The 27,294-nt window shown below is 35.1% G+C and overlaps 1 protein-coding gene across 3 annotated transcripts in view; it reads left to right on the forward strand.

The window, feature by feature from the left end:
* LOC113510906 (nephrin) overlaps nt 1–27,294 on the forward strand; it is a 328,760-nt gene that overhangs the window by 225,444 nt on the left and 76,022 nt on the right. For all 3 annotated transcript variants that reach the window (XM_052891906.1, XM_052891905.1, XM_052891904.1), the window contains exon 8: nt 8,242–8,395. In XM_052891906.1, the coding sequence (XP_052747866.1) occupies nt 8,242–8,395 (154 nt within the window). The remainder of the gene's footprint in view (nt 1–8,241; nt 8,396–27,294) is intronic.

A 27,294-nucleotide genomic window follows, 5' to 3' on the forward strand; every position in this document is an offset into this window, starting at 1 on the left:
TTGTTTGGTTTGATACCTATTCTGATTTCACCATCGCACAGCCCATCACAAACTAAAATTACATCCCAACAATCTGGATGGGTGGCAGTCCTCCAGTTTGCATTTTAATGAACACTTTCTTTTTTTTTATATACAACTTAGAATGGCAAACAAGCTGACAGTCCACCTGATGGAAACTGGTAACCGTCGCCTATAGACATGAGCAGTACCATGGACATAACAGAGTGTACTGTTTCGCCCATGATAGCCCCCATGCGTTGCCATTCCTGAGGACTCAGGTGTTATTCCTCTGTACCCAGTAAATTCAATCCATGCTCAACTAAACTATGAAACCAACTTCCAGTAGCAGCATTTCTGACCAGATACGACATTGAAATAAGTAATAAGAACAGCGATGAACAGCGAGATATTTCGTAGAAATATTTATTTATTTAAATAAACACCAACAACATAATGCATTATATAATTACATATAACAAACAATAAATACATTACAATATTAATGCACATGCCTATTAAAGTTATTTACTAGAAAATTACTTACATATTGCATTATAAAATTTTGGAAAAATCTATTTTCAGATGTACGATTCCAATACATCTGAAAATAGATTTTTCGCTCCCAATAAAAGAACAACAAACATGAATAAAAAAGTTAATATGAATAAAGGATTGAAAAAAGAACTATAATAACATACTGTTAGTACAGTTCGTATCGTCAAAATCGTGATGAATTGAGGCATACCGTCGTCCCGGGGTGCAAAAACAAATAGAATCGCTCATTACACCGTCGGCGCCCGGTCACACAGGCCGGGGACATGAATTATTAATTTTCCATTTAAACGTTCACTGTTTACATTGGACCGTACTATTGACTTTATAGCTCATAGCCCTATTTAATTGCACGCCATTGTATAATTGCGTAGCCATTTGCTTGATGACGAATACAGGGATAAGGATTGTAATCTTCGGTATTAGGATTAGAAATATGCGTAGGATATTTGATATCCGGCTCGAAGGACCAATGTCCGTAGTATTGATCTTATAGCTTGCAGTCCTATTTAATTGCACGCCATTGTATAATTTCGTAGATATTTGCTTGATAACAAATACAGGGATAAGGATTATAATCTTTAGCAAGTATCTTCGTTATTAGATTTAGAAATATACGTAAGGCATTGGATATCCGGCTCGAAGGACTATTATATATATATAGCCCAAACCTAATCAGTTTTACTTTAGTTTTGCCACTTTTTGACGACTGCTAAAAAGGAGATTCTTCTGATTTTTTTTTTATTACTTTAGGTGATTACATCATCAATTATCCTGTAATCGATATATTACTATGTATATTCATATATTGTTTCTTGTGCATTATCTGCATAATATATATATATATATATATATATATATATATATATATATATATATATATATATATATATATATATATATATATATATATATATATATATATATATATATATATATATATATACTGAAATTACCGTTTCAAATATTACATGCGGTCAGACATACAATGCTAAATTACATTATAACTTGAACCCAGTTTACGAGTATGTGAGTTTCAGCATGAGGGAGCTTCAAACACTGTTTCTGTATTATATTTTACATTACACCTTTATGCAAATATCACAACTGCATATGATTCGGCAATATCTGATTTTTATAATGTTTATCTACAAATACTATATCTGTAAGGTAATCTATATTAAAACAATTAAACTAGAGCTGTAAGATATATACCTAATCAGAAGGCATAAGAGAGTAGATACCATGGGTGTTATAGTATATTCTATGATATCTATGGTACTGTTCATATCTATAGGCGACCCTAACCTCTTTCCATGAAACTGGGCCCTTAACTTGTTTGTCAGTGCATATTTCATATATCTTTTTTTTTAATCAATGAATTTAAATAAACCTTGATCACGTCGTACAGCGCCATCTTGTCTCAAACTAAGTCATGTTCATATTGTAGATGGCCATTCTTAAGGGCAAATATATTATGCCTCCGAACCTTGTAATTTCACTGCCATATCCCACCTTTTGAACCGAAATACAACTCTACAAATGGTGTTATTTCATGACAGAAACACGGATGGGACAGAGGTACCAGAGCAGACGACTTTCATACAAAGTCTCCCTCCGGTAAAATACATAGTAACTGCCGTGTTTAAACTTTACCACCTACATTTACTGTTCAATTATAATAAAACTCCGTTAGTTAGGTTATGTTCAAGTTTTTACAACCGAACCTAGCACTCGTATGTTACTAAAACACCTATTTACACCGTTGTGTTCTAATGCTTTACGAACGTGAAAACGGTGAATATTCGATGCGAATGTTACACTATGTATTCACTGTGAAATTTTTGTTTTATATTGGAATGGATTCTCAATTGAGTTTGATTTTTAATAGCTTAAAATGGAGCGGTAACCTCGCCTGTACTACCGATAATCTCTCGCAAGACACTAGTGAAAGATGATAAAAAAGATGTTTGGTTAGTTGGCCCATAGTGATGAATTCTCCACGAATAAATTACAGTTTCTAAGAGGTACAGTGTATCAACGGTACGGTCAACTATTCATTTGTAATTTTCTGATATATGTTAAGTATACGATATTTTAGCTAATTCTGTACCGATGTTAATTATATTTTTTTTATTGCAGTCCATAGATTTTATTGCTGTATTGGTTCCTTATTAAAATTGTCACGATCAAAGATAATTATAATTTTTTAGAGCTTAACTCAGGCGGGGTTACCATTCCATTATCACTCAGATAATGGAATGGTAATCCCGCCTGCGTTATCGGTATACACTTGCAGGGCACCAAAGAGGGAATCATCCCTCATATATATCAATATGAGGATGAAAGCAGGTCATTTAGCTCATCATGACAAATTCCATAAGAATACAGTTTATATTCTAGTTACACGAACAAAGTAAAATTTAGTAACGTATTTTTTTTTTATACAACTTAAAATGGCAAACAAGCTGACGACCCACCTGATGGAAAGTGGTAACCGTCGCCTATAGACATGAGCAGTACCATGTATGTATATAGTACATAACAGAGTATACTATTTCACCCATTGTACCCCCCATGCGTTGCTTTTCCTAAGGACTCAGATGTTATTTCCCTGTACCCAGTAAATTCACGCCATCCCACCCTCAAACCGAAACACAGCCATGCAAAACACAACTGCTTCACGGTCAAAACACGAATGGGACAGAGGTACCCAAGCAATCGACTTTTGTACAAAGTCTCCATCTGGTAAATAAAACCTCCACTTTAAACAAACTAATCAATCAGTTATCATCCTGTTTATCACGCTTTATACGAGAGATGACTGAAAGATGATTTTTAGTTTCTTACAGGTTCTTCTCAGCAGATAACATTCATATTCATATTTCTTTATTAACCAATGTAACAATTTTCGTCACACAATGGCAAGTCAATATTTACATTATAATTTTGAAATTAATAAAATAAATAATAAATAACAATATTCCAAACCCAGCAGTATAATCATAAAAGACGATGTTTTAAAAAAGCTTATCTATTTTAATAGAGATGATTTGAAATTGAATTTGAGGCATAATAAACTTAGCGGGTTATAAAAAATAAAACCTGTGATTAGACATGGGTAATATGTATACCGACCTAATATATATTGGATTCCTCTAGACATTGATGGCGGAAGAAAGGTCATCACGCATTCCGATATCGCCCATATCGGTCAAATATCTATTTTCGAACATGTTAAAAGTCTGTTATCCAATATTAGATTTTGGATAACTAAAATATATAGATATTACTATATGTTATCAAGCCCTTCCTGTGACGATACGCATACAGCGTTGCTCTTCGTCCCCGAAGTCGCCTTACGTTACGGTGTGACGTGCGGACAACACATGCTAGCAACAATGCGTGTTTAATTACTACATAACAGAGCGTATGTCGGTCCATATGTACGACACGGGCACGCGATTCGTACTGAAAGTTTCATATACATTACTCGTTCTGTACGTTTTGTGTTGCTATCTAGATATATTTAATCTGGGGTTACTATTTCTGGTAATGTGCTACGTCTGTTCAAGCATGTGGAGAAGATGAAGAGATGGCGAAACATATAAAATACTGTATAATTTAAAATAATAATGTTGAGATTACTGGTGAATATTGAATTTATTGGGCCGTGTGGTCCCGGCATAGAATAGGCCACTCCTTCCTATCCCGTTTGTCCCGTAAGAGCCGACTAAAGGAGGACGAGGCATGAGCAGTAGTATCCTTCTTAAAATATCTCTAAAGCCTAATTTCGTTTGCTAATTCGCCTGCCAAGCATGGTAACTATTGGCAGAACCCCCCAAGGGGGAGATTTATGCTCAGCAGTGGACAGTTAAAGCCAAATATGATGTTGATGATCACATGATCAGATCACATATTGTCTTAGGAAGAAGACATAAATATCCAGAACTAGCGTTGATATATGAGGGCAGTAGTAAGCACAGATGTACCAAGAGATGTGTATGGTAAAACCCTTTAGAACACAGTTCTACCTCGAAGGACTATACGTGAAGCCAGACAGACAGACGTCACCAAATCTTTAATAAACATAAAAGCAAAATTAAACTCTGCAACAAGGAGTTAAAGGCTATAATCGTAGATCGATACGTTCCAGGTCAGTGGGACAAGTACAAACAGAAAACGGCTCATAACCTACAGCCCCAAATGGACAATAAACATAAAATCTATCGAGCTTGAAACTATAAAAAAATATCTAGGTATTATCCTCTCTACTTATTAATGAGTTATTCAATGAAATATTCCCTGACTTCTTCTATATTTATTTATTTATTACATCCACTGGGTGAGCCTTACAGTCTTCCAATACGCTCACCCAGGAAAGCATGAGTACAATAACAAAGGGAGACTTTGTACAAAAGTCGATTGCTTGAGTACCTCTATCCCATTCGCGTTTCAACCGTGAAGCAGTTGTGTTGTCATGGCTGTGTTTTAGTTTGAAGGGTGAGATATGGCGTGAATTTACTGGGTACAGAGGAATAACACCTGAGTCCTCAGGAATGGCAACGCATGGGGAGTATCTTGGGCGAAACAGTATACTCTGTTATGTCCATGTTACTGCTCATGTCTATAGGCGACGGTTACCACTTTACATCAGGTGGGCTGTGAGGTTGTTTGCCATTCTAAGTTGTATAAAAAAAAACATTGAGTAGTTTCAATGCAAGAGATAGGAGAGCCTGCTTAGCCAACTCTGTTCTTTGCAATGGAACATCGAATAAGTGCCGTCTACGTGCTTGTACGTAGTTACTGGGCGCTCCTATTGATATTGATTGGTTATATATTCATTTACCACGTTTATAATGTGAAAAAAAGTATATAATTAAGAAGCACATTTTGTAAGTTGTTTAAAAATTATAAGTACTTACCTAAAGAAAGATCCAGAAATAGAAGGCAAACACGCAAAAAGCCACTTTCCAACATTTTAATCACTTAAGTGTTCGAAAAGTTTGCACAAAAGTGTTTTATCTGAAAACATTAAAAGTTGACCTCAAAGTACAAGCGAGCACAAAAGTCAAACAAATCCTTTCATTTTGCCCGCAAAAGGGCATACTTAAAATAAAATAACGTTTTAAATTTTTTAAATTACAAACCCAATTTATTAGAGCCGCCCCTCATTCCGCTCAAAGGAGAAAGCTCATAAGAAATTTCCCCACAAAGAAAAACGCTAAACACTTTTCCGACCGACTGTGCACGAAGATTGCTTTTAGAGTTCATTAAGCCTAGGGTTTTGTCTATGATTGTATGTGAGGGTCCCGTAGTTATAATATTAATGTCGCGGTTGGTTCCTCAAGGGCGTACTGTGAAGTTTTGATTTGCTATGTCGATTCGAAGTGTAGTTATTTTACAATTTGTTTTATTACTGAATGGATTACGTGAAGACTATGCACCATGGACATCACAGTATATACTGTGACACTGTCATATAAGTTCATAATACGTAGTAGTTCTCCATTTTATAGATATATTACAGGTACAATTTTTATTTATAGATAAGTTTAAATACTAGATACCATGTCGTATAGAGAAGTCAAAGATATGGCGTGCATCTCTTGATCGCATGAGTATGTGCCTCCGATCAAACTGTTTATAATTATTCCTCTCCATCCAAAGGTTGCCTGGAAGAGATCGCTATTAGCGATAAGGTCGCCCATTGTTTTCTCATTGTGATTATTTCTTGTAATTGTTTATATTTAAAATAAGTTTACTATTGTAATTTTTTGGAGGAAACAATAAAGAGTATCTATCTATCTATATTATATAGCATTAAGCCCGTCTTTTGTACTAAACATTTTTTGTAATTTGCTCAAAATAAAAAATAAATAAATAAATAAGTAAGATTATTAATCAATATTAAATTAATCACGGTCGAATTGCTACCTTTTACGGAGCGATATCTGTTAGTTATTATCTCACCTCAAAGCGTCCTGAGGTCGAGATTAAAAGTGGGCATAAGTTCCTCAGAACATTTGGTAGATCAGATAGCGAACTTTATAATGGTTTAAGTTTAATTAAAATCGAAAATTCCAACTTATTAAAATTACAATGTCGTACTGTAACCCACTTTGTATTTTGTAAACGATTTCCGTAAGATGAAATTAATATAAAATGAATTATACTTACTTATTATATTTATATAAATATCTTTCTTGTTTTCACGGTATTGAGTCAACAAAACATATCAACAAAAACATGTTTACATATAAACATATTTAATCCCACACTCAGTTCAGAATGGCAAACAAGCTGACGACCCACCTGATTGAAAGTGGTAACCGTCGCCTATAGACATGAGCAGTACTATGGACGTAACAGAGTATGCTGTTTCGCCCATGATACCACCCATATGTTGCCATTCCTGAGGACTCAGGTGTTATGACTCTGTACCCTGTAAACTCACTACCATATCCTACTCTTCAAACCGAAACACAGCCATGCAAACACAACTGTTTCACGGTTGAAACACGAATGGAACAGAGGTACCCAAGCTTACGACTTTTGCACAGTCTCCCTCTGGTAATTATCGCAAACGTACGTCACAAATAAAATTCTTGAAATTCGTCACAAACTCAACTCGTCAAATGCAATATTTGTCATAGAACTCAGTGCGCTACAGACGCTATTTGTCACGTACGATGTTCGTCACAAACTCAGTTCGACACAAATATTAGTCGTCACATTTGTTAACATACTATTAATGAATATCGAATTACATTCCATATTACCAGAGGGAGACTTTGTACAAAAGTCGATTGCTTGAGTACCTCTGTCCCATTCGTGTTTCAACCGTGAAGCAGTTGTGTTTGCATGGCTGTGTTTCGGTTTGAAGGGTAGGATATGGCGTGAATTTACTGGGTACAGAGAAAAAACACCTGAGTCCTCAGGAATGGCAACGCATGGGGGGTACTGCTCATGTCTATAGGCGACGGTTACCACTTGACATCAGGTGGGCCGTCAGCTTGTTTGCCATTTATTGTATAATATATTGATTTTGTGTTTTTTTATGCGCGAAAATGGTATGGTTACCCCGCCTGCGCTATCGGTATACACTAGCGGGGTACCAGTGAGCGGTGATAGGTGAGGATGAAAAGGCAGGTCAGTTAGTCCATTGTGACAAAATCAATGATAAATGGGTCACGATAGTTTCCAGGGGGAACCGCGTGGAGGTCGACCTGATAGGGTATATGGGGACTAAACTCCCCATTACTAAAAATCCCTTCCCCCCATTGATTTTGTATTAATAATAATAAAAACTAGCATTTTTTTTTATTTTATTGTTTAAACTTGATGAAACTGGTATACCTTTATTTATTATTAATTACCTTGTATATTTCCATAATCATCATCATCATCATCATCATCATCATCATCATCATCATATACTTTAACTATCCACTGTTGAACATGAACCATAATAATGGGTTTTGCCATTACTTGCCATGCTTGGTAGACAGATTGGCAACTGCAGTTTGGCTTTGGAGATGTTTTAGGAGGGACGCTGCTGCCCATACCTCGCCCTTCTTTAATCGTCTCTCACGACACCCAAGAGAAAGATATGGGTGGCCTATTCTATGCCAGGACCACACGGCCATTCTTTATATACCAATGGTAAATGGTATATTTTGATTCCAGATCCCCCTGGAGCGCCCTACATTGAAGGGTACGCGGAAGGGGAGACAGTCCGTAGAGGGCAAAGCCTGGAACTTGTCTGCAGAAGTCGAGGAGGCAACCCACCTGCTCAGCTAATCTGGTACAAGAATGGAGAACAAATCCGAATGGCTTACAGGTTAGTTAGGATTTATTGTATTTTTTTTTTTATTATTACATCTGTTATTTACATTTGAAGTAATTAAAGTAAATTGATTATGTAGATAGAGCATCGAACCTCAAAAAGGGGTCAACTTTTTGTCACTTAATTGTCAAATTAACTGACACATTTTTTTACCAATATTCTATATACGTATGCATACAATGTATCTTAATGTACTATTTAATAAATAAAATGAGTGTTTACGTATTAAAAAGATGCAGTATTTATAAGACAAAATAAATATAGAAGTTAAAAGGGAATCACTCGTAATTATTTATGACGCAAAATTGTATGAAAAAGTTTTTTTGATAAAGCATTTGTATGGAGACACTCTATCTAAATAATCTAAGTTCAGGTGAATGTATATATTAAGTAATAAACGGATTTAAATGAAATTTGGTACACGATTAGGTTATATCCTAATTTAGTACATAGGATACTTTGTGTACTAACTTATGTAGACAGAGCTACGGGATATAGCTAGTGATAAACGAATGGATGGATGTTCATTCCTCTTTCACGCAAAAACTACTGGACAGATTTAAATGAAATTTGATACACGGGTAGGTTATATCCTAACTTAGTACATAGGATACTTTATGTACTGTGATACACGCAGAGCCGCAATACACAGCTAGTATATTATATTCAAACCATACATTAGCCAATTACAGATATGTAACTTGTAGATCAAACAACGTTATACTTATTTTTGAGAGTAAGTACTCACAATATAAAATTCAATGGAAATACATAATAAGAATATCTCATTACTAGAAGTTCGAATAGACAGTAACAAGTGTGATGTTTGTGTGTGTGTGTGTGTGTGTGTGTATTATATAAATATGATGTATAAATTCAAATACTCATAATATAAAATTCAATGGAGATACGCAAAATAAATGTCGCATTACTAGAAGTTGTAGTAACAAGTAATGTAAAAGTGTGCGGTATTTGTTTGTGTGTGTGTGTATGTGGGTGTGTATTTTTTTTTGATGGGTGAAAATGGTATGGTAACCCCGCCTGCGCTAACGGGATACGCTGGCGCTCCACCAGTGAAAGGTGATAGATGATAATGAAAACAGGCCAGTTAGCCCATCATGATGAATTCATCAGGAATTAACCATGATAGTTTCCAGGGGGAACTACGAGGAGGTCGACCTGGTTGGGTATATTGCTAGCAATAGGATTCTCAGTCTCCATTACTAACAATCCCTTTCCCCCTTGTGGGTGTGTATTACACAAAAGTGATGTATAAATTCAAATACTAATAATATAAAATTCAATAGAGATACGCAATATGAATGTCGCATTACTAGAAGTTGTAGTAACAAGTAATGTAAAAGTGCGCGGTATTTGTGTGTGTGTGTGTGTGTGTGTGTGTGTGTGTGTGTGTGTGTGTGTGTGTGTATGTGTGTGTGTATGGTGTGTGTGTATGTGGGTGTGTATTACATAAAAGTGATATATAAATTCAAATACTCATAAAATTTCATGAAGATACGCAATATGAATGTTGCATTACTAGAAGTTCTAGTAACAAGTAATGTAAAAGTGTGCAGTATTTGTATGTGAGTGTGCATTACATAAATGTGATATACAAATTCATTTAAACAAATGTTCGAAAAATATTTGAAAACGAGATTTTATAATTCAGTCCGCCATCTTGCATCTACGACCATTTCAAAATGTCATGTCATTTATTTTATCGTTACCTTAAGAGAGTTGGAAAAAATGCAGAATATAAACAATTTGCGTTAATCGTCATTAAATTAATATGAAACCAAAACGGGGTAAAAACCTCGTTGATGCAAAAAGAATCGTGAAAATCGGTTCAAAATTTGGTAGCGTAAATGCGTAACGTATTCTTACGGATTGAGAGCGTGCTCTCAAAACATTTTTCTTTTTGAACTTACTTAAAACCTCGAGCGTTCGCCTAAACTGAATAATTCGTTAAAAGTCCACAATAATACAATATTTTCTACGAATCAGCTTTTTGCTTGGGGACTGTAAAAACACCCCCTCCATCCCCCCACAGATCGTATTAAGCTGGCAACAGATAGGGCGTATGTCGTCATGATTTATGTAGGCTGACAATTAGTGATGCGCTGTGGTCGATGAATTTTATCGATAAAATAAAAAATGTGCTTAAAAAATAAACTTTAAATTTATTTATTTTAATAATTATATTTTCTAGATCAAATGTAATTGAAATAACAAATAGGTAATGTTAAAAATTAAAATTAAGCGTTTGAGGAATAACATTCAATAACAACATATTAGCTGTTAACTGACCACTATTGAATATAGGTTTTTCCCATTAATTACTATAAGGCATGGTCCCGATCCACCTGCATCTATTGACAGTAACGTGGATAATATGTGTATATAATGATATTGTAAAAACCAAGCCTGAACTTGATATTCACAACGATAGTCACTCTGTGTTCATGGCTAAATTAAAATGTTGATGTACCTCGCCATTGCATTATATTTATTTATAATTTAAAATAATTACATTACAATTTCCATTATTTATATTATGTTATTATTCATATTGTTAACATATTTACTTATTTAATGACATTTAATAATTTAATTCCATTTTAATATTTATCAAACACAAGGCATGCTGTGGTTGCCTATAAATGTAAGAACAGTTAGATCTAATCTACCAGTATATTGTACTGAAATGATTAGCTGTATCTTATGTTGGTAATCCTATAAATAAATATACTTATGTCCTTCTTCTATAAAAAGCCATGTTTAAGAGTGGGATATTAATGGGTTGTTATGATTACTGTGATACAGCTTGGTTAAATTCTTTTATATGACTTAGAATGACCATTTGACAGACTATCCTATCTCTTGGGAAATGGTAATCATATATTTATAAATTTACAAGAAATAATATACTGTATATATGTATATATATATATATATATATATATATATATATATATATATATATATATATATATATATATATATATATATATACAGTACCATGGTACACTAATTTCTTGTAATGTTATTATCTTATTTTACAAATATAATAAAATTGTGACTAGACGATATGTGTACATGGAAGATATTAAAAAAAATATGGACTCTTTACAAAACATTTTTAAGATTATTGTCTATGTGACAGACAGACAAATGTCTGAACGAGTATATCTGTTCCGGCATCAAGCAAAAACTACTATACCAAATTGGATGCAGTTTTGCAGTTCTGTGTGTTTATGAAGGTTTATTTTTAAATCTGGAGGATATCTGAATATGTTTTAATTTGATACTGCATCTAGAGAGAAAAATCTATGAAGTGAATCTATGAAATTCATACGTACAAAGTAAGAAGTAGTAGTAAGTACTAGTATAAAATAAAATATGATTCTGAAATAGGCATCAAAACAAATAGGTCTTTATCATATTATTTGTTAGAAAACATTTTTTCTTCGTAAACTCTCACAATGGAAACCTATATATAAGTTACTATAACTTCTTAAATATTTAATGATATATTCTGTAAATCTTATAACTTCGTTGGGGAGAATATATTATAAGAAATAAAATATTATTTGTTCAAGAGTTGTTTGGTAGATTCCAAAAGTTAGATTCGACAGCATAATTCGTTAGACAAAATCTATATCAATTATGAACCAACCAATTTCTATAAAAAAATTCTGCTGTTTTTGCCAGCAAGTAATTGTTTATATAGTTCGGTTTTTAAGGATGAATTATGCCTTTGAAAATACCTTGAATTTCAGAAATGATAAAATAAGACTTATCACAGGTACCACAATGTATTCTGTGAAGTTCATGACCCCACTCAATACTATAAATGAGGGTAACCGCATTTAATCCAGAAAACCGTCCGCTTATCATTCCAAATAATTGAAAAAAAAAAAAACATAATTAGAATAATTGGTTTCTTTTATAAACAACTTATTTTTCATTATAACAAAACTTATTATATATTTTAAAGTCGGTTCTTTTAGAAACATTAAATTAATAAATATTAAATTAAACTTTACCTACAAAATCATCATAGACACTTTCGGATTTTAAGACAATTCCAACTTGTGCCGCTAAATAGAAATTACTGGAATATAACAACAAAATCCTCTAACACTAGTCGCTTACAAACTTTGTTGGAAAATAACAACCATTCTCATCTCATGAAATAGATTCATGAATTCTGTTTACTCTTTCCAGTTTGTTTGAAATGTCTAGTTATATAGAAACAGTCTTGATTTCTGCGAGTTATTATGACATAAATACAAGTCGAAATTTCTTGTTAATATTCGTCAACAAATTATACATTTTAATCTACTGCTTGGTCTAAAATCAAATCAATATAATATAAAAAAGTAATGCAACTACTACTGCCATCTATCGGTATTGAAGAAAATTAAAAAAGTATCTACAACAGACATAATATATAAACAGTATTTTCTTATTATTATTGAAACGGAGATAATACTTTTAATATTTTCCATTCCTGAGTACTCAAGTGTTATGCCTGTGTACCCTGTAAATTCACGCCCTGTAAATTCACGCCATATCCCACCCTTCAAACCGAAACACGGCCATGCAAACACAACTGCTTTACCATTGAAACACGAATAGGACAGAGGTAAAAAAGGTAGTATAAAAAAATATTACACACAAAGGTATGTGGCTCACCTGATAGTAAATTTGTACTATGAGTACTAAACGATGATAGACATATTAAAACATCCAAACCAATACAAACAGGTAGATATGAAATATCTAGTAAATATATACGTCTGTATTGAATAAGAATTGAACCTTCTACACCAAGGTTGTCAACCTGAGACACTATTTAAATAACTATTAAATATTTTTTTATAATAATCAGAAAATAAACGTCGGAACTCCGTAAAAAAACTTTCAATTCAAATAATCACCAAAGGATTATTTGAAAATAGCTTACCATATCACATGCTATGTAAAATATATAAATATATGTAAACTTTTATAATCCTGTAGATGGTAAGAATTACATATATATATATATATATATATATATATATATATATATATATATATATATATATATATATATAACTATGGAACCTGCCTGCCAAATATGGTAACTGCTAGCAGAACTCCTCTTAAATCCGGGGAAGGCTTATGTCCAGCAGTAAACAGTTAACGAAATTATATATAAAATAGAAAAAAAAACCCTAGTATAAAAACTTGTCGATATGTAACCCAATAAAAATGTGAATTTGAAGCATCGATATCAATATTTGTTTGTATACGTCACTTATAAAATTGTATTAAGACGTGCCTACCGGGGACGGAAGCTGATTTATGGGTCTCACTAGCTAGCTGCACTCGAGACTAGGGATGGCCGACTTATCGACAAACGGCAATCGGTTATCGATAATTTTATTCCGTATTGCATTTCTGTAAATATAACTTTTGTTTTATTGATGTATTGTTTCAAATTATAAAAAATACGCGTTTTTTTTTTTAAAGGATACTGTTTATTGTATTGTACTGTATATTATGTACAAACTTATGTATATAATATGTGGACGTGATCTTTTCAAATTCAAAAATACAAGTTTTTGAGTTATAATAAATTTACTACTTTTTTTTGGAAAGATCAATCTATATAACTAACTAGTGGATCAGAATATTTCCGTCCTTTATAAATTTCCTTTCCCTGTACTGTTGTATTGTTTATTCACTATTCTAGGTGCATAATCAAATATATTATTAATACATTTTACGTCGCAAAATAAGGTGACTTCAGTTGTGGACACACATACACACACACATACATATACATATATGCATACATGTACTCACACGCACACACGCATACGCACATAGAGTAAAAAAGACACACACACTTTCATGCGTCCATACATATATGCACACACATACACGCACACACGCATGCTCGCGTGCACTTACATAACGCGCACACACAGATAAACGACCACATATTAACTATTTAAAAAAAAAAACAGCTTCATTCATTATGAATGATTATAAAATTAACTTGTACAAGCGCCCTATTTATTGCAATAATATTTATCAACACCCGATCCTAAATTAGCGAAGTAATCGAGTAACTGAAGCTATAAAAAAGTACAGACGAATCGAGGAGCACCTTTTTTAAAAATAACGCCTCACCACATCGGATTCGAATAATGGAACACAATAAAAAAAAAAATAAAGAAAACATATTAAATTGAGCCCGAGGTAAAGGTATTATTAATAAGGAAAATTATAAAGGACAAGAATAAAAAAAAAAAGATAAAAGAAATACCTGTCTTTATTAAAATTGTATCTTCCTTCCTCGAGGATTACTTTCGGCTTGTCCACCTCGTAATGTACCTGTAACATTGAAAATGACATTTAGGGGTCTTTGTTAAATTGGTAGATGGGTACTTGGAAAATCCTTCAGGCCTATTCTCTATCGCGGTTTGGAGACAATATTCTTTTCATGCATTAATTTAAAAAATAACTATTTGGAAAGAAAGGAAATTGTTAGTTTATATATATATTTTTTTGTTTTGTTCCTTTTTTATTTTCATTCTTTTATCTTTTTTACTGTGTATTATGTGTATGTTTGTATTGTAATTTGTGTGCTGTAAGTAATGTAAATAAATTCTATCTATCTATCTATTTGCCTTTGTTCGCGTGGATTTCAGGATTTATCAGGATGAAATATATATAATTATATCAGCCTTTAACTGTCCACTGAACATAAGCCTCCCCCTTGGAGGTTGCCAATAGTTGCCACGCTTGGCAGGCAGATTGGCAAACGCAGCTAAGCTTTGAAAATGTTTTAAGAGGAGCATTCCTTCCCATCCTTTACCCTCCCTTAGTCGCCTCTCACGACACCCACGGGACAGAAAAGGGTGGCTTATTCTATGCCGGGACCACACGACAATCTAAATAATATTTAGATAAAATTTTAAGGAAAAAATAAACTCACTTTCTCATTTATAATATTAGTAAAGAATCTTTCTAACAGAGGGAGACTTTGTACAAAAGTCGTTTGCTTACGCACCTCTGTCCCATTCGTGTTTCTACTGTGAAACAGTCGTGTTTGCATGGCTGTGTTTCGGTTTGAAAGGTGGAATATGGCAATGAATTTACAGGGTACAGAGGAATGACACCTGAGTCCTCAGGAATAGCAACGCATGGGGTGTATCATGGGCGAAACAGTATACTCTGTTATGTCCATAGTACTGCTCGTGTCTATAGGCGACGGTTATCATTTTCGATCAGGTGGGCCGTCAGCTTGTTTGCTATTCTAAGTTGTATAAAAAATCTCACTTCAGTTATTGTCTACTAGCTTTTACCCGCAACTTTTACCGCATGACCGGGATATGTTCATCCACCTTGTCCTTCTCCATCCTATGTACTTATATACACGTGTATATCAAATTTCATAGTGAATGCATAAACAGTTAAAGCGCTACCTATCACTATGAAAATTGATAGAGAGAAAGAGAGAGACAGAGGTAACAATCTTCAAACGCGGACAAAGTCGAGTGTAAAAGCTTGTCATAAATAAATTATGTTGTTATTCATAAACCTAGAGCGTAGAATAGTTAATAGGTTTGTGAAGTAATGCAGTCAAGCCCGGTAACGCTTGACCCAAATACAAAATTAATTACTCGGATTTCTGACTTATGTATATACTAGTTTTTATCCGCGACTATGTCCATGTACCATGTGATCCCAGTATAGAACAGGCCACCCCTTTCTCGTGGGTGTCGTGAGAGACGATTAAAGGAACTTAATGATCGAGCAATGGGCAGCAGCGTCCTTCTTAAAACATCACCAAAGTCTAACTGCAGTTGCCAACTCGTCTGCCAAGCATGTCGACTACTGACAAAACCTTTATGGGAGAGGCCTATGTTCAGCAGTGGACAGTTAATGGCTTATATGGTGATGATAATGGAGTGAATATATCCCGGTTATACGAAGTCGTGGGTGAAGACTAGACTAGAATTAATTAATATAATAAAATTTCAATCAGACGACCTCTATACAGGAATAACTACATGGGACAGATAAAAGAAACACTAGGCGTCATGTCGTATAGGGAGATCAAGGATATGGCCTGGGATAGAGCTGGCTGGAGGAAGACGCATGAATTAGTTGCACCGACAAGAGGAAACTCTTAAATGAAAAGAGAGACCTCAATACATGGGAGATATTTAAGAAAAAAAATAATATAACGCTCTCGAGATAACACTACACAACAAGTAATATTTCTGTTATAAATACCAACATGTTTTAGAAAGATATGTTTATTAAATTACTTGTAAGAAAAAAGATTTTTTTTATTCTTATATTATTTTTCGTGTCTTATAATCGCTTTGACAATTTATAACTGTACTAATATTACGCAAAAGATTTCTTTTTGTGTTTGCTTTAGATAAGGGCAAAGTTACAGTGATGTTACCCTGAGTATTCAATTTAATATGATATATATATTTATATATAATATATTATAATTTTCCTAAAGAGGTTTGTTTGAATCGAAGCATTTGGCGTTCCATTGTTTCTGCCTACCCTAATGGGAGACAGGCGAGACAGATATGTATGTACGTATGTATAACATAATTTTCCTTTAAACTTAACCTTGCTGATTACTCTGTTTGTATCATAGATTGTTTCATTTGCTCTTCCAATACAGCTAATTGTTTGATTTAGTAATACTTATATATATATATATATATATATATATATATATATATATATATATATATATATATATATATATATTATATATATATATATATATGTTATATGTATGTTTATATTAGTCTAATTATATGTTTATAATATATAAATATATTATTATTATATTTCCTCAATTAAATAATGCACCGCCTACTTATTTCTCTGTTTGCCCCATGTTTGTCTGGTAGAGAACACCGTCCGGTGTAAAGTTCGCCAAATGTACGTTAAAATTTAAATAAATATATAAAATAAAAGGAATTCTTTTGAATGTACTATATTCGTCGTTTCTGACAATCGTTCATCCGGACCGGTCGACTTCATCCGAAAGTCGTCTTCAGGGGGAATACGTCTCGAGTCACAGCGCATCGCTTCGCACTATATGTTCATAAAATTCTTGTTGGACATATATATATATTTACCAATTTGTCTTTATATATATATAGATAAATACATTTTATTGTTTCTTCCAAAAGATGACAATAGTAAACTTATTATAAATATAAACAATTACAAAAAAAAATTACACTGAGAAAACAATGGGCGACCTTATCGCTAAGAGCGATCTCTTCCACGCTACCTTTGGATGGAGAAAAGTAATTATAAACAGTTTGACTGGAGGCACGAAACTCTGTTTTTTTTAATACATATAGAGATATAATACGTACAATAATGTGATTATATAAATGTATATTTTAACTTACTAATATATATAAATGTATTAATGTATGCACATACAAATTCATACACATACATATGTGAGTATGATAATTAGGCACTAATTACAAATATGACAATTTGCTCAGATAAAAGTCCTTTTGTTTTAAAACTAAGGATAGATAATATATAGTAATATTTATATATTGTAGTAACAGTATCTATACATATATTGGTTCAATAACAAATATATTAAATACCGGTTACTCAATGTATAATATCGAAAAGATTAACCCGTTCGTGGTGATTATAAATATTCGACTGCTGTAGGCGTAATCGCAATGGATGGTCACTTATGGCTAGAAGAACTCAGTATATAGATATCAGATATTATCATATTATATATTCTTTATTGCACTTGTAAATTACATTGTTAATGCATTTATAAATATTGTGAGCAAGGGTGGACTTATCTCTGACAGAGATCTCTTCCAGTCAACCCGATGCAGTTAGAAAGCATGTTGTTAGCGGGCAGCTGAAGTGCTACAACTATTAATGTTTAGAGTACATAAACAAATATACAGTTAAATAAAATATTAAGATACATAATAAAATATTACATAAATACATATACTATGAATAAATATAATACCTACCTACTTATACAATGGATGTTAAAATAAATGAATATACTACCTACAATAGAAATTTAGTTAAATGATTTTAAGGTTTGACAGTTCAATTAGAAAAATGAAAAATTAAGATTATGACTCAAACGAAAGAAAATGTAACTTCAACCTTTTAAAGAGGTAATTGAAGGGCTCTATTGTGTGTGGGAAGTGAGTTTGTTCCATAATTGGGCAGCTCGATACGAGAAAGAGTACCCTTAAAATGTGTTCTACGCCGTTCTATTGCCGTCATTCTACACTGCGTTTGCTCGTACTGGGTCGCGACTCAAGAGCCTTTCTTCCCCATCCATTATCGTTTCTTCAAGCTATGTGACCAGACCGTTGCCACTTCAGTTAACTTATCCATCGGGCTACGTCGATTACATTGATTCAAAACTCGACAAACACCCGGCCAATGCCTCTGATTACTCAAACAAGAAATTAAATTCGTAAGCATATTTCTTTTTTTATATATTTTACCAGAGGTAGACTTTGTACAAAAGTCGATTGCTTGGGTACCTCTGCCCCATTCGTGTTTCAACCGTAAAGCAGTTGTGTTCGCATGGCTGTGTTTCGGTTTGAAGGGTGGGATATGGCGTGAATTTACTGGGTACAGAGGATTAACACCTGAGTCTTCAGGAATGGCAACGCATGGGGGGTATCATGGGCGAAACAGTATACTCTGTTATGTCCATGGTACTGCTCATGTCTATAGGCGACGGTTACTACTTTCCATCAGGTGGGCCGTCAGCTTGTTTGCCGTTCTAAGTTGTATAAAAAAAAAAATTTGAAAATCCCGCAGATCATGAGCCGAGGCCGGGACAAAATGACATTAGTCAATCCATAGGCCAGTGATAACAACAGACAGTGTTATCGTCCGAGACGCCACAAAAACGCACAGACAGTATGATAAATGATGCCCAAGGATTACCCGGGCAGGGTCGGGGTTCGATCTCGGGGTCACGCTTTGAATTCCCCAAAAGAGCCGTTTATTATTCTGGAAGGTTACGTCGGCCGGTGTTTCGGAGGTTGACGTTGTTGGATTAGTTCTGGGTTTACACTTTCATTTTGCAGTTTTTACATATTTTGTTTATATTTTATTATAAAACATCTATTTGGTACTGCTCATGTCTATAGGCTACGGTTACTACTTTGCATCGGGTGGGCCGTCAGCTTGTTTGCTATTCTAAGTTGCATAAAAAAAATTTAAACATTGCAGTGTTGTTTGCATGTATGTAAATCCGAACAATACATCCTTACTAAAACATTTTGATAGATTTTTAATAGCACACTAGACTTAGATGAGAGATATTTAAGAAAAAATAATACGAAGGGGCTTAATAGCAATAGATGCTAAAGATTTTTTTTTATTTCAAATTTTGTCTGTCTGTTTGTACGTAAATTTATTCTTATCATCACCATCATCATATCAGCTCTTAATAGTCGACTGCTGAACATAAGCCTCCTCTTGGAGGGTTTGCCAGTAGTAGTCACGCTTGGCAGGCGTGCTGGCAACCGCAGTTAGGCTTTAGAGATGTTTTAAGAGGGACGCTGCTGCCCATCCGTCGCCCTCACTTAGTCGCCTTTTACAACATCCACCGGAAACGAAGGGATGGTCTTTCCCATTTTCACCAAATTTTACATTTGTAAAATTTGGTGAAAATTGGAAAGAAATACCACAGTATGGAGTTCTTCAAAAAGGGTGTACTAAGTTTTCCTCAGGGTTGGAAACGCTTACGTGACACCCCTAAAGTTGCAGGCGTCCATAAGCTACAGTGACCGTTTACCATCAGACGGGCTGTATGCTTGTTTGCCACCGTTGTGGTATACAAAGAACGTAGACTTATAAGAGAATCTTCATTTAAGGAGATATGACTCATTTCAAGTAAGGGATTGTATGGACGTATTATATTTACTGAATTATTTCCATAACATACAAACTATAAGCAACCCAAACCCTCTTATAATAAGATCAAAATTGTTTATCAATACTATTCCATTTATAAGAGAAATCGCATCTCAAAGGGGAATATCAAACGATACCAAACTAAAGACGAAATAGGCCAGTTGTTTGGCACAAGTTATAAGAGATGAACTACTATATTAATTTTTAGATTTTGGAATTGTACATTTTACGGTTTGTACCATAAAAGACGGAAATTAGGTAAACTATGAGGATTTACTAGAGTTATCTTGGGGTTTCGACCCTCAAGTGTGGAGACTCAATTTGTGTGAACCAGTAATATAGTGACGGTGAGTTGGTTGGAAAAAAAAACTTCTGGTTCAGAAACGAAGGCATGATAGCGCTATATCTAACTACTCATGGCCACAGTCGATAAAATTTTGTCGAAACATCGGGATCGAGCTTGAGAATTGTGCAATTGGTATAATAAAATAGCATTTATTTATTTTCATTGGCAGTAGTTATTAAAAAAACAAAACATTTTACCACGGCTCGAGATTGAGTAAGGTTTTTTTCAAAGTTCATCAAACTCGCTTCAGTAATTTAGTTTTTAGATCAAAAAATTGGTTTTATTACAACTGAAGTCAGTTTTTGACAATCTTTAATTATTTTTTATTCCCTTAAGAGCTTAAAATCATACTGTGGTTATTATTTACTTAAATCGCTATTATAGTGTACATGTTTATAATCGCTACAGTTCATAGCTTAGACCCCCGTGCAAAAGACACCAGGTTAGCGAGTATTTTTCTTTGTAATACAACACTAAACGAAATAGAGGGAAACACAAAGACCGGGTCCATGGTAACACCTTATCTTGATAGTTGATTTCTTACATATCGTATGTCGAATATTGATCTTCGTGACCTTTACATAAGGTTCAAAATTGTTAGGTTTTTAAGCGGCCTCCAGATGGAGGTTTATTTATTTATTTTTTTGTCTTTTCTTGTGGCAAAGTTACGAGATTGCAATGATAAATTTTAATGGCGCGATCGCATTCTGAATTCAAATATTTTTAATGTCATCTCCAAATATTTGAAGATCTCTGATATATACCATGGCAAAAGTAAAAAAAAAAATTAATTAACTGAAGACAACGGCTGTATAGGCTTAGTTCTTTTGCCTTCCTTATTGATAAGGAAAACGGTGCTGAAAAAATAATAATAACTTCATTGACTTCCTATATCTAAAAACACGTGTACGAAGTAACGCGTAAAAAGCTCATACAGAAAAAAATATCAAATTTAAGACACGTTGTCGCGTTGTAGTTCTTTTAAAATGTTCTTCTTACACCTAACACTGAGGCTGACAAACAAACTGACGGCCCATTTAATGGAAAATGTTAACCGACACACAAACAGTACCGTGGTTATTACAGAATATACCCTAAAATCTAATAATAATAAATATTCCTACACATATCGCATAGCGCCATCTAGTGTCAAATTAAAGAGAGCTTGTAATATGTGTTGCTGGTAGGATAAAGACTCCCGGCCAGTTACCGGCCGATAACACTGCTCCCGCACGTAGCTAAAACCTTCGAGCGTGCGCTGCTCCGCCGTCTGTACCCGCATGTCACCCCGCGGGATGAACAGTACGGTTTCAGGGGCGGCCACTCTACCACGCTCCAGCTTGCGCGCGTGCTCCACCACATGGCCGTCGAGCATAACCGCGGTCGACGCGTAGTCGGTGTGTTTCTCGACATAGAGAAAGCGTTCGACCGTGTGTGGCACGACGGCCTAGTATACAAGTTGGTGGAGTATACTAGCACGCCGCAAGCCTACGTGCGGGTCATAGACAATTTCCTTACCGGCCGGAACTTTTATGTAACGGTCGAGGGCACGGACTCTACCGTCCACCCCATCGCCGCCGGAGTGCCGCAGGGCAGCTGCATATCGCCAGCTTTGTACGCGACGTACACCGACGACATCCCCACCTTGAGGGATGAGCTCCTCGAGGGAGAGCGCGATGTCGTCCTCGCCCTTTTCGCCGACGACAGTGCCTATTTCACGTCGTCGACCAGTGTCTTTGCCGCCGCACGCAAGATGCAGCGGCTGCTGAACCTCCTGCCCGAGTGGCTCGACAAGTGGCGCATCGCCGTCAACGTGGGTAAGACGGTGGCGCTCGCCACTCGCTGCAGGACCCACTATCCGCCGCCTCTCAACCTCCGTGGCACGCCCATCTCATGGGAGCGCACAGTGCGCTACCTAGGGGTCGAGATAGACCGGTCGCTGCGTATGACCGCGCACGTTTCACGCGCGGTCACGCAGGCAAAGGCCGCACGCGGCATGCTGCGACCGGTCCTACGTTCCAACCTGTCGCTGCGGACGAAAGTAGGTATCTACAAAGCCTATATACGTTCGCAGCTGACGTATGCCTCCCCCGCGTGGTACGCACTGTGCTCCGATGCACAGAGGCGGCGCCTGCAGGTTCAGCAGAACTGTGCCTTGCGACTGTGCGCAGACGCTGCTCGATACGTCAGAAATGACGTCATAGCCCGAGATCTCGCGGTCCCTAGCGTGGACGAATTTGTCCGCCGGCTGGCACGCGCTATGTTCAGCCGGGCGGATAATAGCGTCCACCCCTATCTAAGGGACCTCGCCCCACTCCATGCGCGTCCCCCGGACGCAACGCGCGCATTGCCGCGAGATCTCCTGCGCACAGCAGGCACAACGCAGGGCGACGGTTCAACCGGCCCTGCACGGTCGACGACGTGAATAAATTTCCCCCATTTCCCATTTCTCCCACAAGAAATGTTTCCCCTAGCCGACACTATTTACAATAGTGTCGGCTCGGCCCTACGAGTCGAAAATATTGACGCGTAGGCGGCAGCTTACGCAGTATGCGCCCGGGCAAAGAGCGATTGCTCGAGGCCCGCACCTGCAACCCCGTAAAGGGTTGCGGATGAACCTTCATTCATTGGTAGGATAGCCTCATAGACTTTATGATATTATTATGTATACTAATTTTTACACGCGACTCGACACGTTAATTTTATAAATATATAATTAAATTATATTTTATTACAATAAAAAGCGATGGAAAAGTGATTTTTCATCTAAATTTCAGAAATACAACTATGAAAATTATACACAATTCGATGCAGTAATTTTTGCATGCTGTCGGAGTAAACATACACTCCTCGCAAAAATTAAGGGAACATAAAAATTTTTGAAATTTTTGGGTGATTTTCAACAGGCTGTATTTCAGTGAAAAATAATCGTACAGGAAATTTAAAAAAAGGGTTTTGAAGCTTGAAAACTCTAGTTTTCAGATTTTTTGGTGAAAAATTTTTTTGAGCTCCGGTTTCCATGCAATTCTTAAACAAAGCTGAAAATAATTTTTTTCTAAATTTTCTAGGTTTCGTTTTTCACTCTATGGGCATGGAAAAATTTTTTCGAGCTACTCCATTGTATAGGTCTCTTAGCGTGTTTATTCAGCTTCAAAAATCGCTTTGGATGGCTCAATTACGACCATTTGTCTCCGAGATATCGAACTTTGAATGCAAAAGCATCCTTTTCCATTCAACTGCTAATATCTCTGGAACTACTGGTCGCATAGCAAGCGGGCGCCGAGTTTCTTTATCTATATGGGTAAGATATGGCGTGAATTTACTGGGTACAGAGGAATAACACCTGAGTCCTCAGGAATGGCAACGCATGGGGGGTATCATGGGCGAACGAGTATACTCAGTTACGTCCATGGCACTGCTCATGTCTATAGGCGACGGTTACCACTTTCCATCAGGTGGGCCGTCAGCTTGTTAGCCATTCTAAGTTGCATAAAAAACCTCCCTAATAGACTGTAAAGATAAAAAGAAAAAAGAAATGGGGAAACCGTTATATACTTTCATCTTTCACATAAAGCCTTTTACCTATCTTTTCGCTAGAATATTCCTGTGATGAATTACCGGTCACCTAACTCATAGCTTCACTTCTGTAAACCCCGAACGAGTGTTGTTTTAATAATCGATTATTAATTATTCGATTGTATTCATTCGGAATAATCTAATTATCGATTGGACTAATCATAGTGGTGATACGATCAAACTGGTAGTGTCGATATAATCGCTACAATTTTATGCTTTCTAATCGATTAAAATTTAACATACTAGTTTATACTAATATTATAAAGAGAAAAGATTCAATTGTAATGGATAAAGTGTGTGTGTGTGTTCACTCACTTCACGGTTGAAACACGAATGGGACAGAGGTACACAAGCAAACGACTTTTGTACAAGTTCTCCATCTGGTTATAGACAGACATATATTATATTAATAAAGTGACAATATTTCAATCAATCATAATCGATTAAAAATCATTTATATCGTATTATCGATAATGTCGTACTCGATTATAATCGATTCTATTGTTTATAATCAGTTATATCGTATTAATTTATTTATGGCTCCAATCGAATAATCGAGTAATAAATCGATACCCAACGATTACAACTAGTGCACGCAACTATCTCGAACCTCACTAAATTATGTCTGAACTATGCCTCAGTACTTAGTTTCTCTCGTAACTTTTGTGACGATATCTAGATCTACGCCTGTTCCAAATGGCATAATAATTTGCTATAAAATAGACAATGATAGCAAATAGTCCAATATTACTTGTCTTTAGGGCGACTAACTGGTACCGATTAGTTTAGTTAGAGTGTCACTAACTGCTTTGGACAAATCAGTGTGTTCCATGCTAAAATTAGTTCAAAAGAGATAAAATCTGGACCTTTTATATTAAGGGTTTCTTTTGTAACTTTGCAAATTGGATACTAAACTAAAATGACACGATTTTTAACTTTAAAGACATTTTTTTCTTCTTGTATTGTACTGGTAAATACTCACGTCTTCGTTTAGTTGGTTGGAAGATTGTAACTCATATTTGCTTAAACAGCTGACCGGAATTTCATGAAATTTAAGAGCCTCATTCGTTAATGAAAAATGTATACAGTATAATGAATTAATTAATTAATTAATGAAAAACTTTATATTGTTCCTTTCAAGGAATGATACATGTTATAAAAAATAACAATATGTAAAGAAACAAAACGAATACTTAATTACATAGAAGCAAGATATAGAGGCAATATATTTTTGCCCAGCTTATCTTTTCAATTCTCTTCCATGTCCACATTTCGAATGCCTCAGCCATCTTTCTTTCCTTTTGCGTCATTGTCCATGTTTCACGCCCATACAATGCTATGCTCCAAATGTAAGTTTTTATCATTTTTTTTACGGATTATTTTTGACATTTTTAATGTAGGGAGACTTTGTACAAAAGTCGATTGCTTGGGTACCTCTGTCCCATTCGTGTTTCAACCGTGAAGCAGTTGTGTTTACATGGCTGTGTTTCGGTTTGAATGGTGGGATATTGCGTGAATTTACTAGGTACAGAGGAATAACACCTGAGTCCTCAGGAATGGCAACGCATGGGGGGTATCATGGGCGAAACAGCATACTCTGTTATGTGCATGGTACTGCTCATGTTACCACTTTCCATCAAGTGGGCCGTCAGCTTGTTTGCCATTCTAAGTTGTATAAAAAAAAAATGAAAATTTATAATTTTTGTTATTATAGGCCTGTTTTGCGATTCTTATTCTAGCGTATATAGCGTCCTCTATATTATACTTAGATATATAGAGAAGAATTTAAGCTATTTTTTCGCGAACGAAGTGGCAGCTATAAAGTAGTATAAGCATAAAGTAAAAAGGTAAATATTAATAATAAATTTCAAATATTCCCTGCGAACATTTCACGTCAAACATCATATTTGGCGTTTGATAAGCTAAAAATACTTTACGTACAATAACACAAATGGGTAATGGATTTCATATTAGCAAATTCTCACTGTCAACAAAAAAAGCAAAGTGATTTATCAGCTTAGCTCTTGAATTTTTCATAGTACTCCCAACAAGGTTGTTTCAACGGAGAAAAACATTTATTTTCTCTAATATTTTTAGAGCAATGCTCGGGTATAATAGAAATTAAATTATTTTACTGTAAAAATATTGTTGTTTTTAGTAAAAACAATGGCTAAAGGCCTAGCTTTTTTATCTGAATATACAGAAATCCCGCGTCACGTAGTTAATTCAGGTTAATGTCTGAAAAAATCTAAACCCGAATTTAAAGAAAATTTACAATTTTTGACCCCTACTAGATAGAATAATTTTTATGACGATTAGAAAAAACTGATCCGCTAGATAGTGTTATGTGGTAAAACCACGAAATGAATATTATTCGAATTTTTAATTTGAAATCTAATCCTTATATTATAAAGTATATTATTGTAAAGTGGCAATGTAAAAGGGATAAAAAATAATAACATTTTTTTTTATACAATTTAGAATGGCAAACAAGGTGACGGTCCACCTGGTGGAAAGCGGTAACCGTCGCCTATAGACATAAACAGTACCGTAGATATAGCAGAGTATACTATTTCGCCCATGATACTCCTCATGCATTACCATCCCCGAGGACTCAGGTGTTATTCCTCTGTACCCTGTAAATTCGCGCCTATCCCACCCTTCATACTGAAACACAGCCATACAAACACAACTGATTCACGGTAGAAACACAAATGGGACAGAGGTACCCAAGCAATCGACTTTTGTACAAAGTCTCCCTCTGGTAAAAGATAAAAAAGGTGTTAGAGTCTAAAGGTGTTAGAGTAAGATAAACGAGTAAGACACGTTTACACAATATAAGCTCGAAACTGATTTGGCGAAAGTGTGAACAAAACAAGTTTAAATTTTTTTTTATATTTTAAAGTGAATTTAGTTGTAAGTAAATGTAGTTAGTTCAAATTAAGTAAGCTATACATGGATATAACATAAATTACATTTTCCA

Source organism: Galleria mellonella, unplaced genomic scaffold (assembly GCF_026898425.1).
Source record: "Galleria mellonella isolate WM207_F2 unplaced genomic scaffold, CSIRO_AGI_GalMel_v1 utg146, whole genome shotgun sequence".
NCBI classification, from domain to species: Eukaryota; Metazoa; Arthropoda; class Insecta; order Lepidoptera; family Pyralidae; genus Galleria; species Galleria mellonella.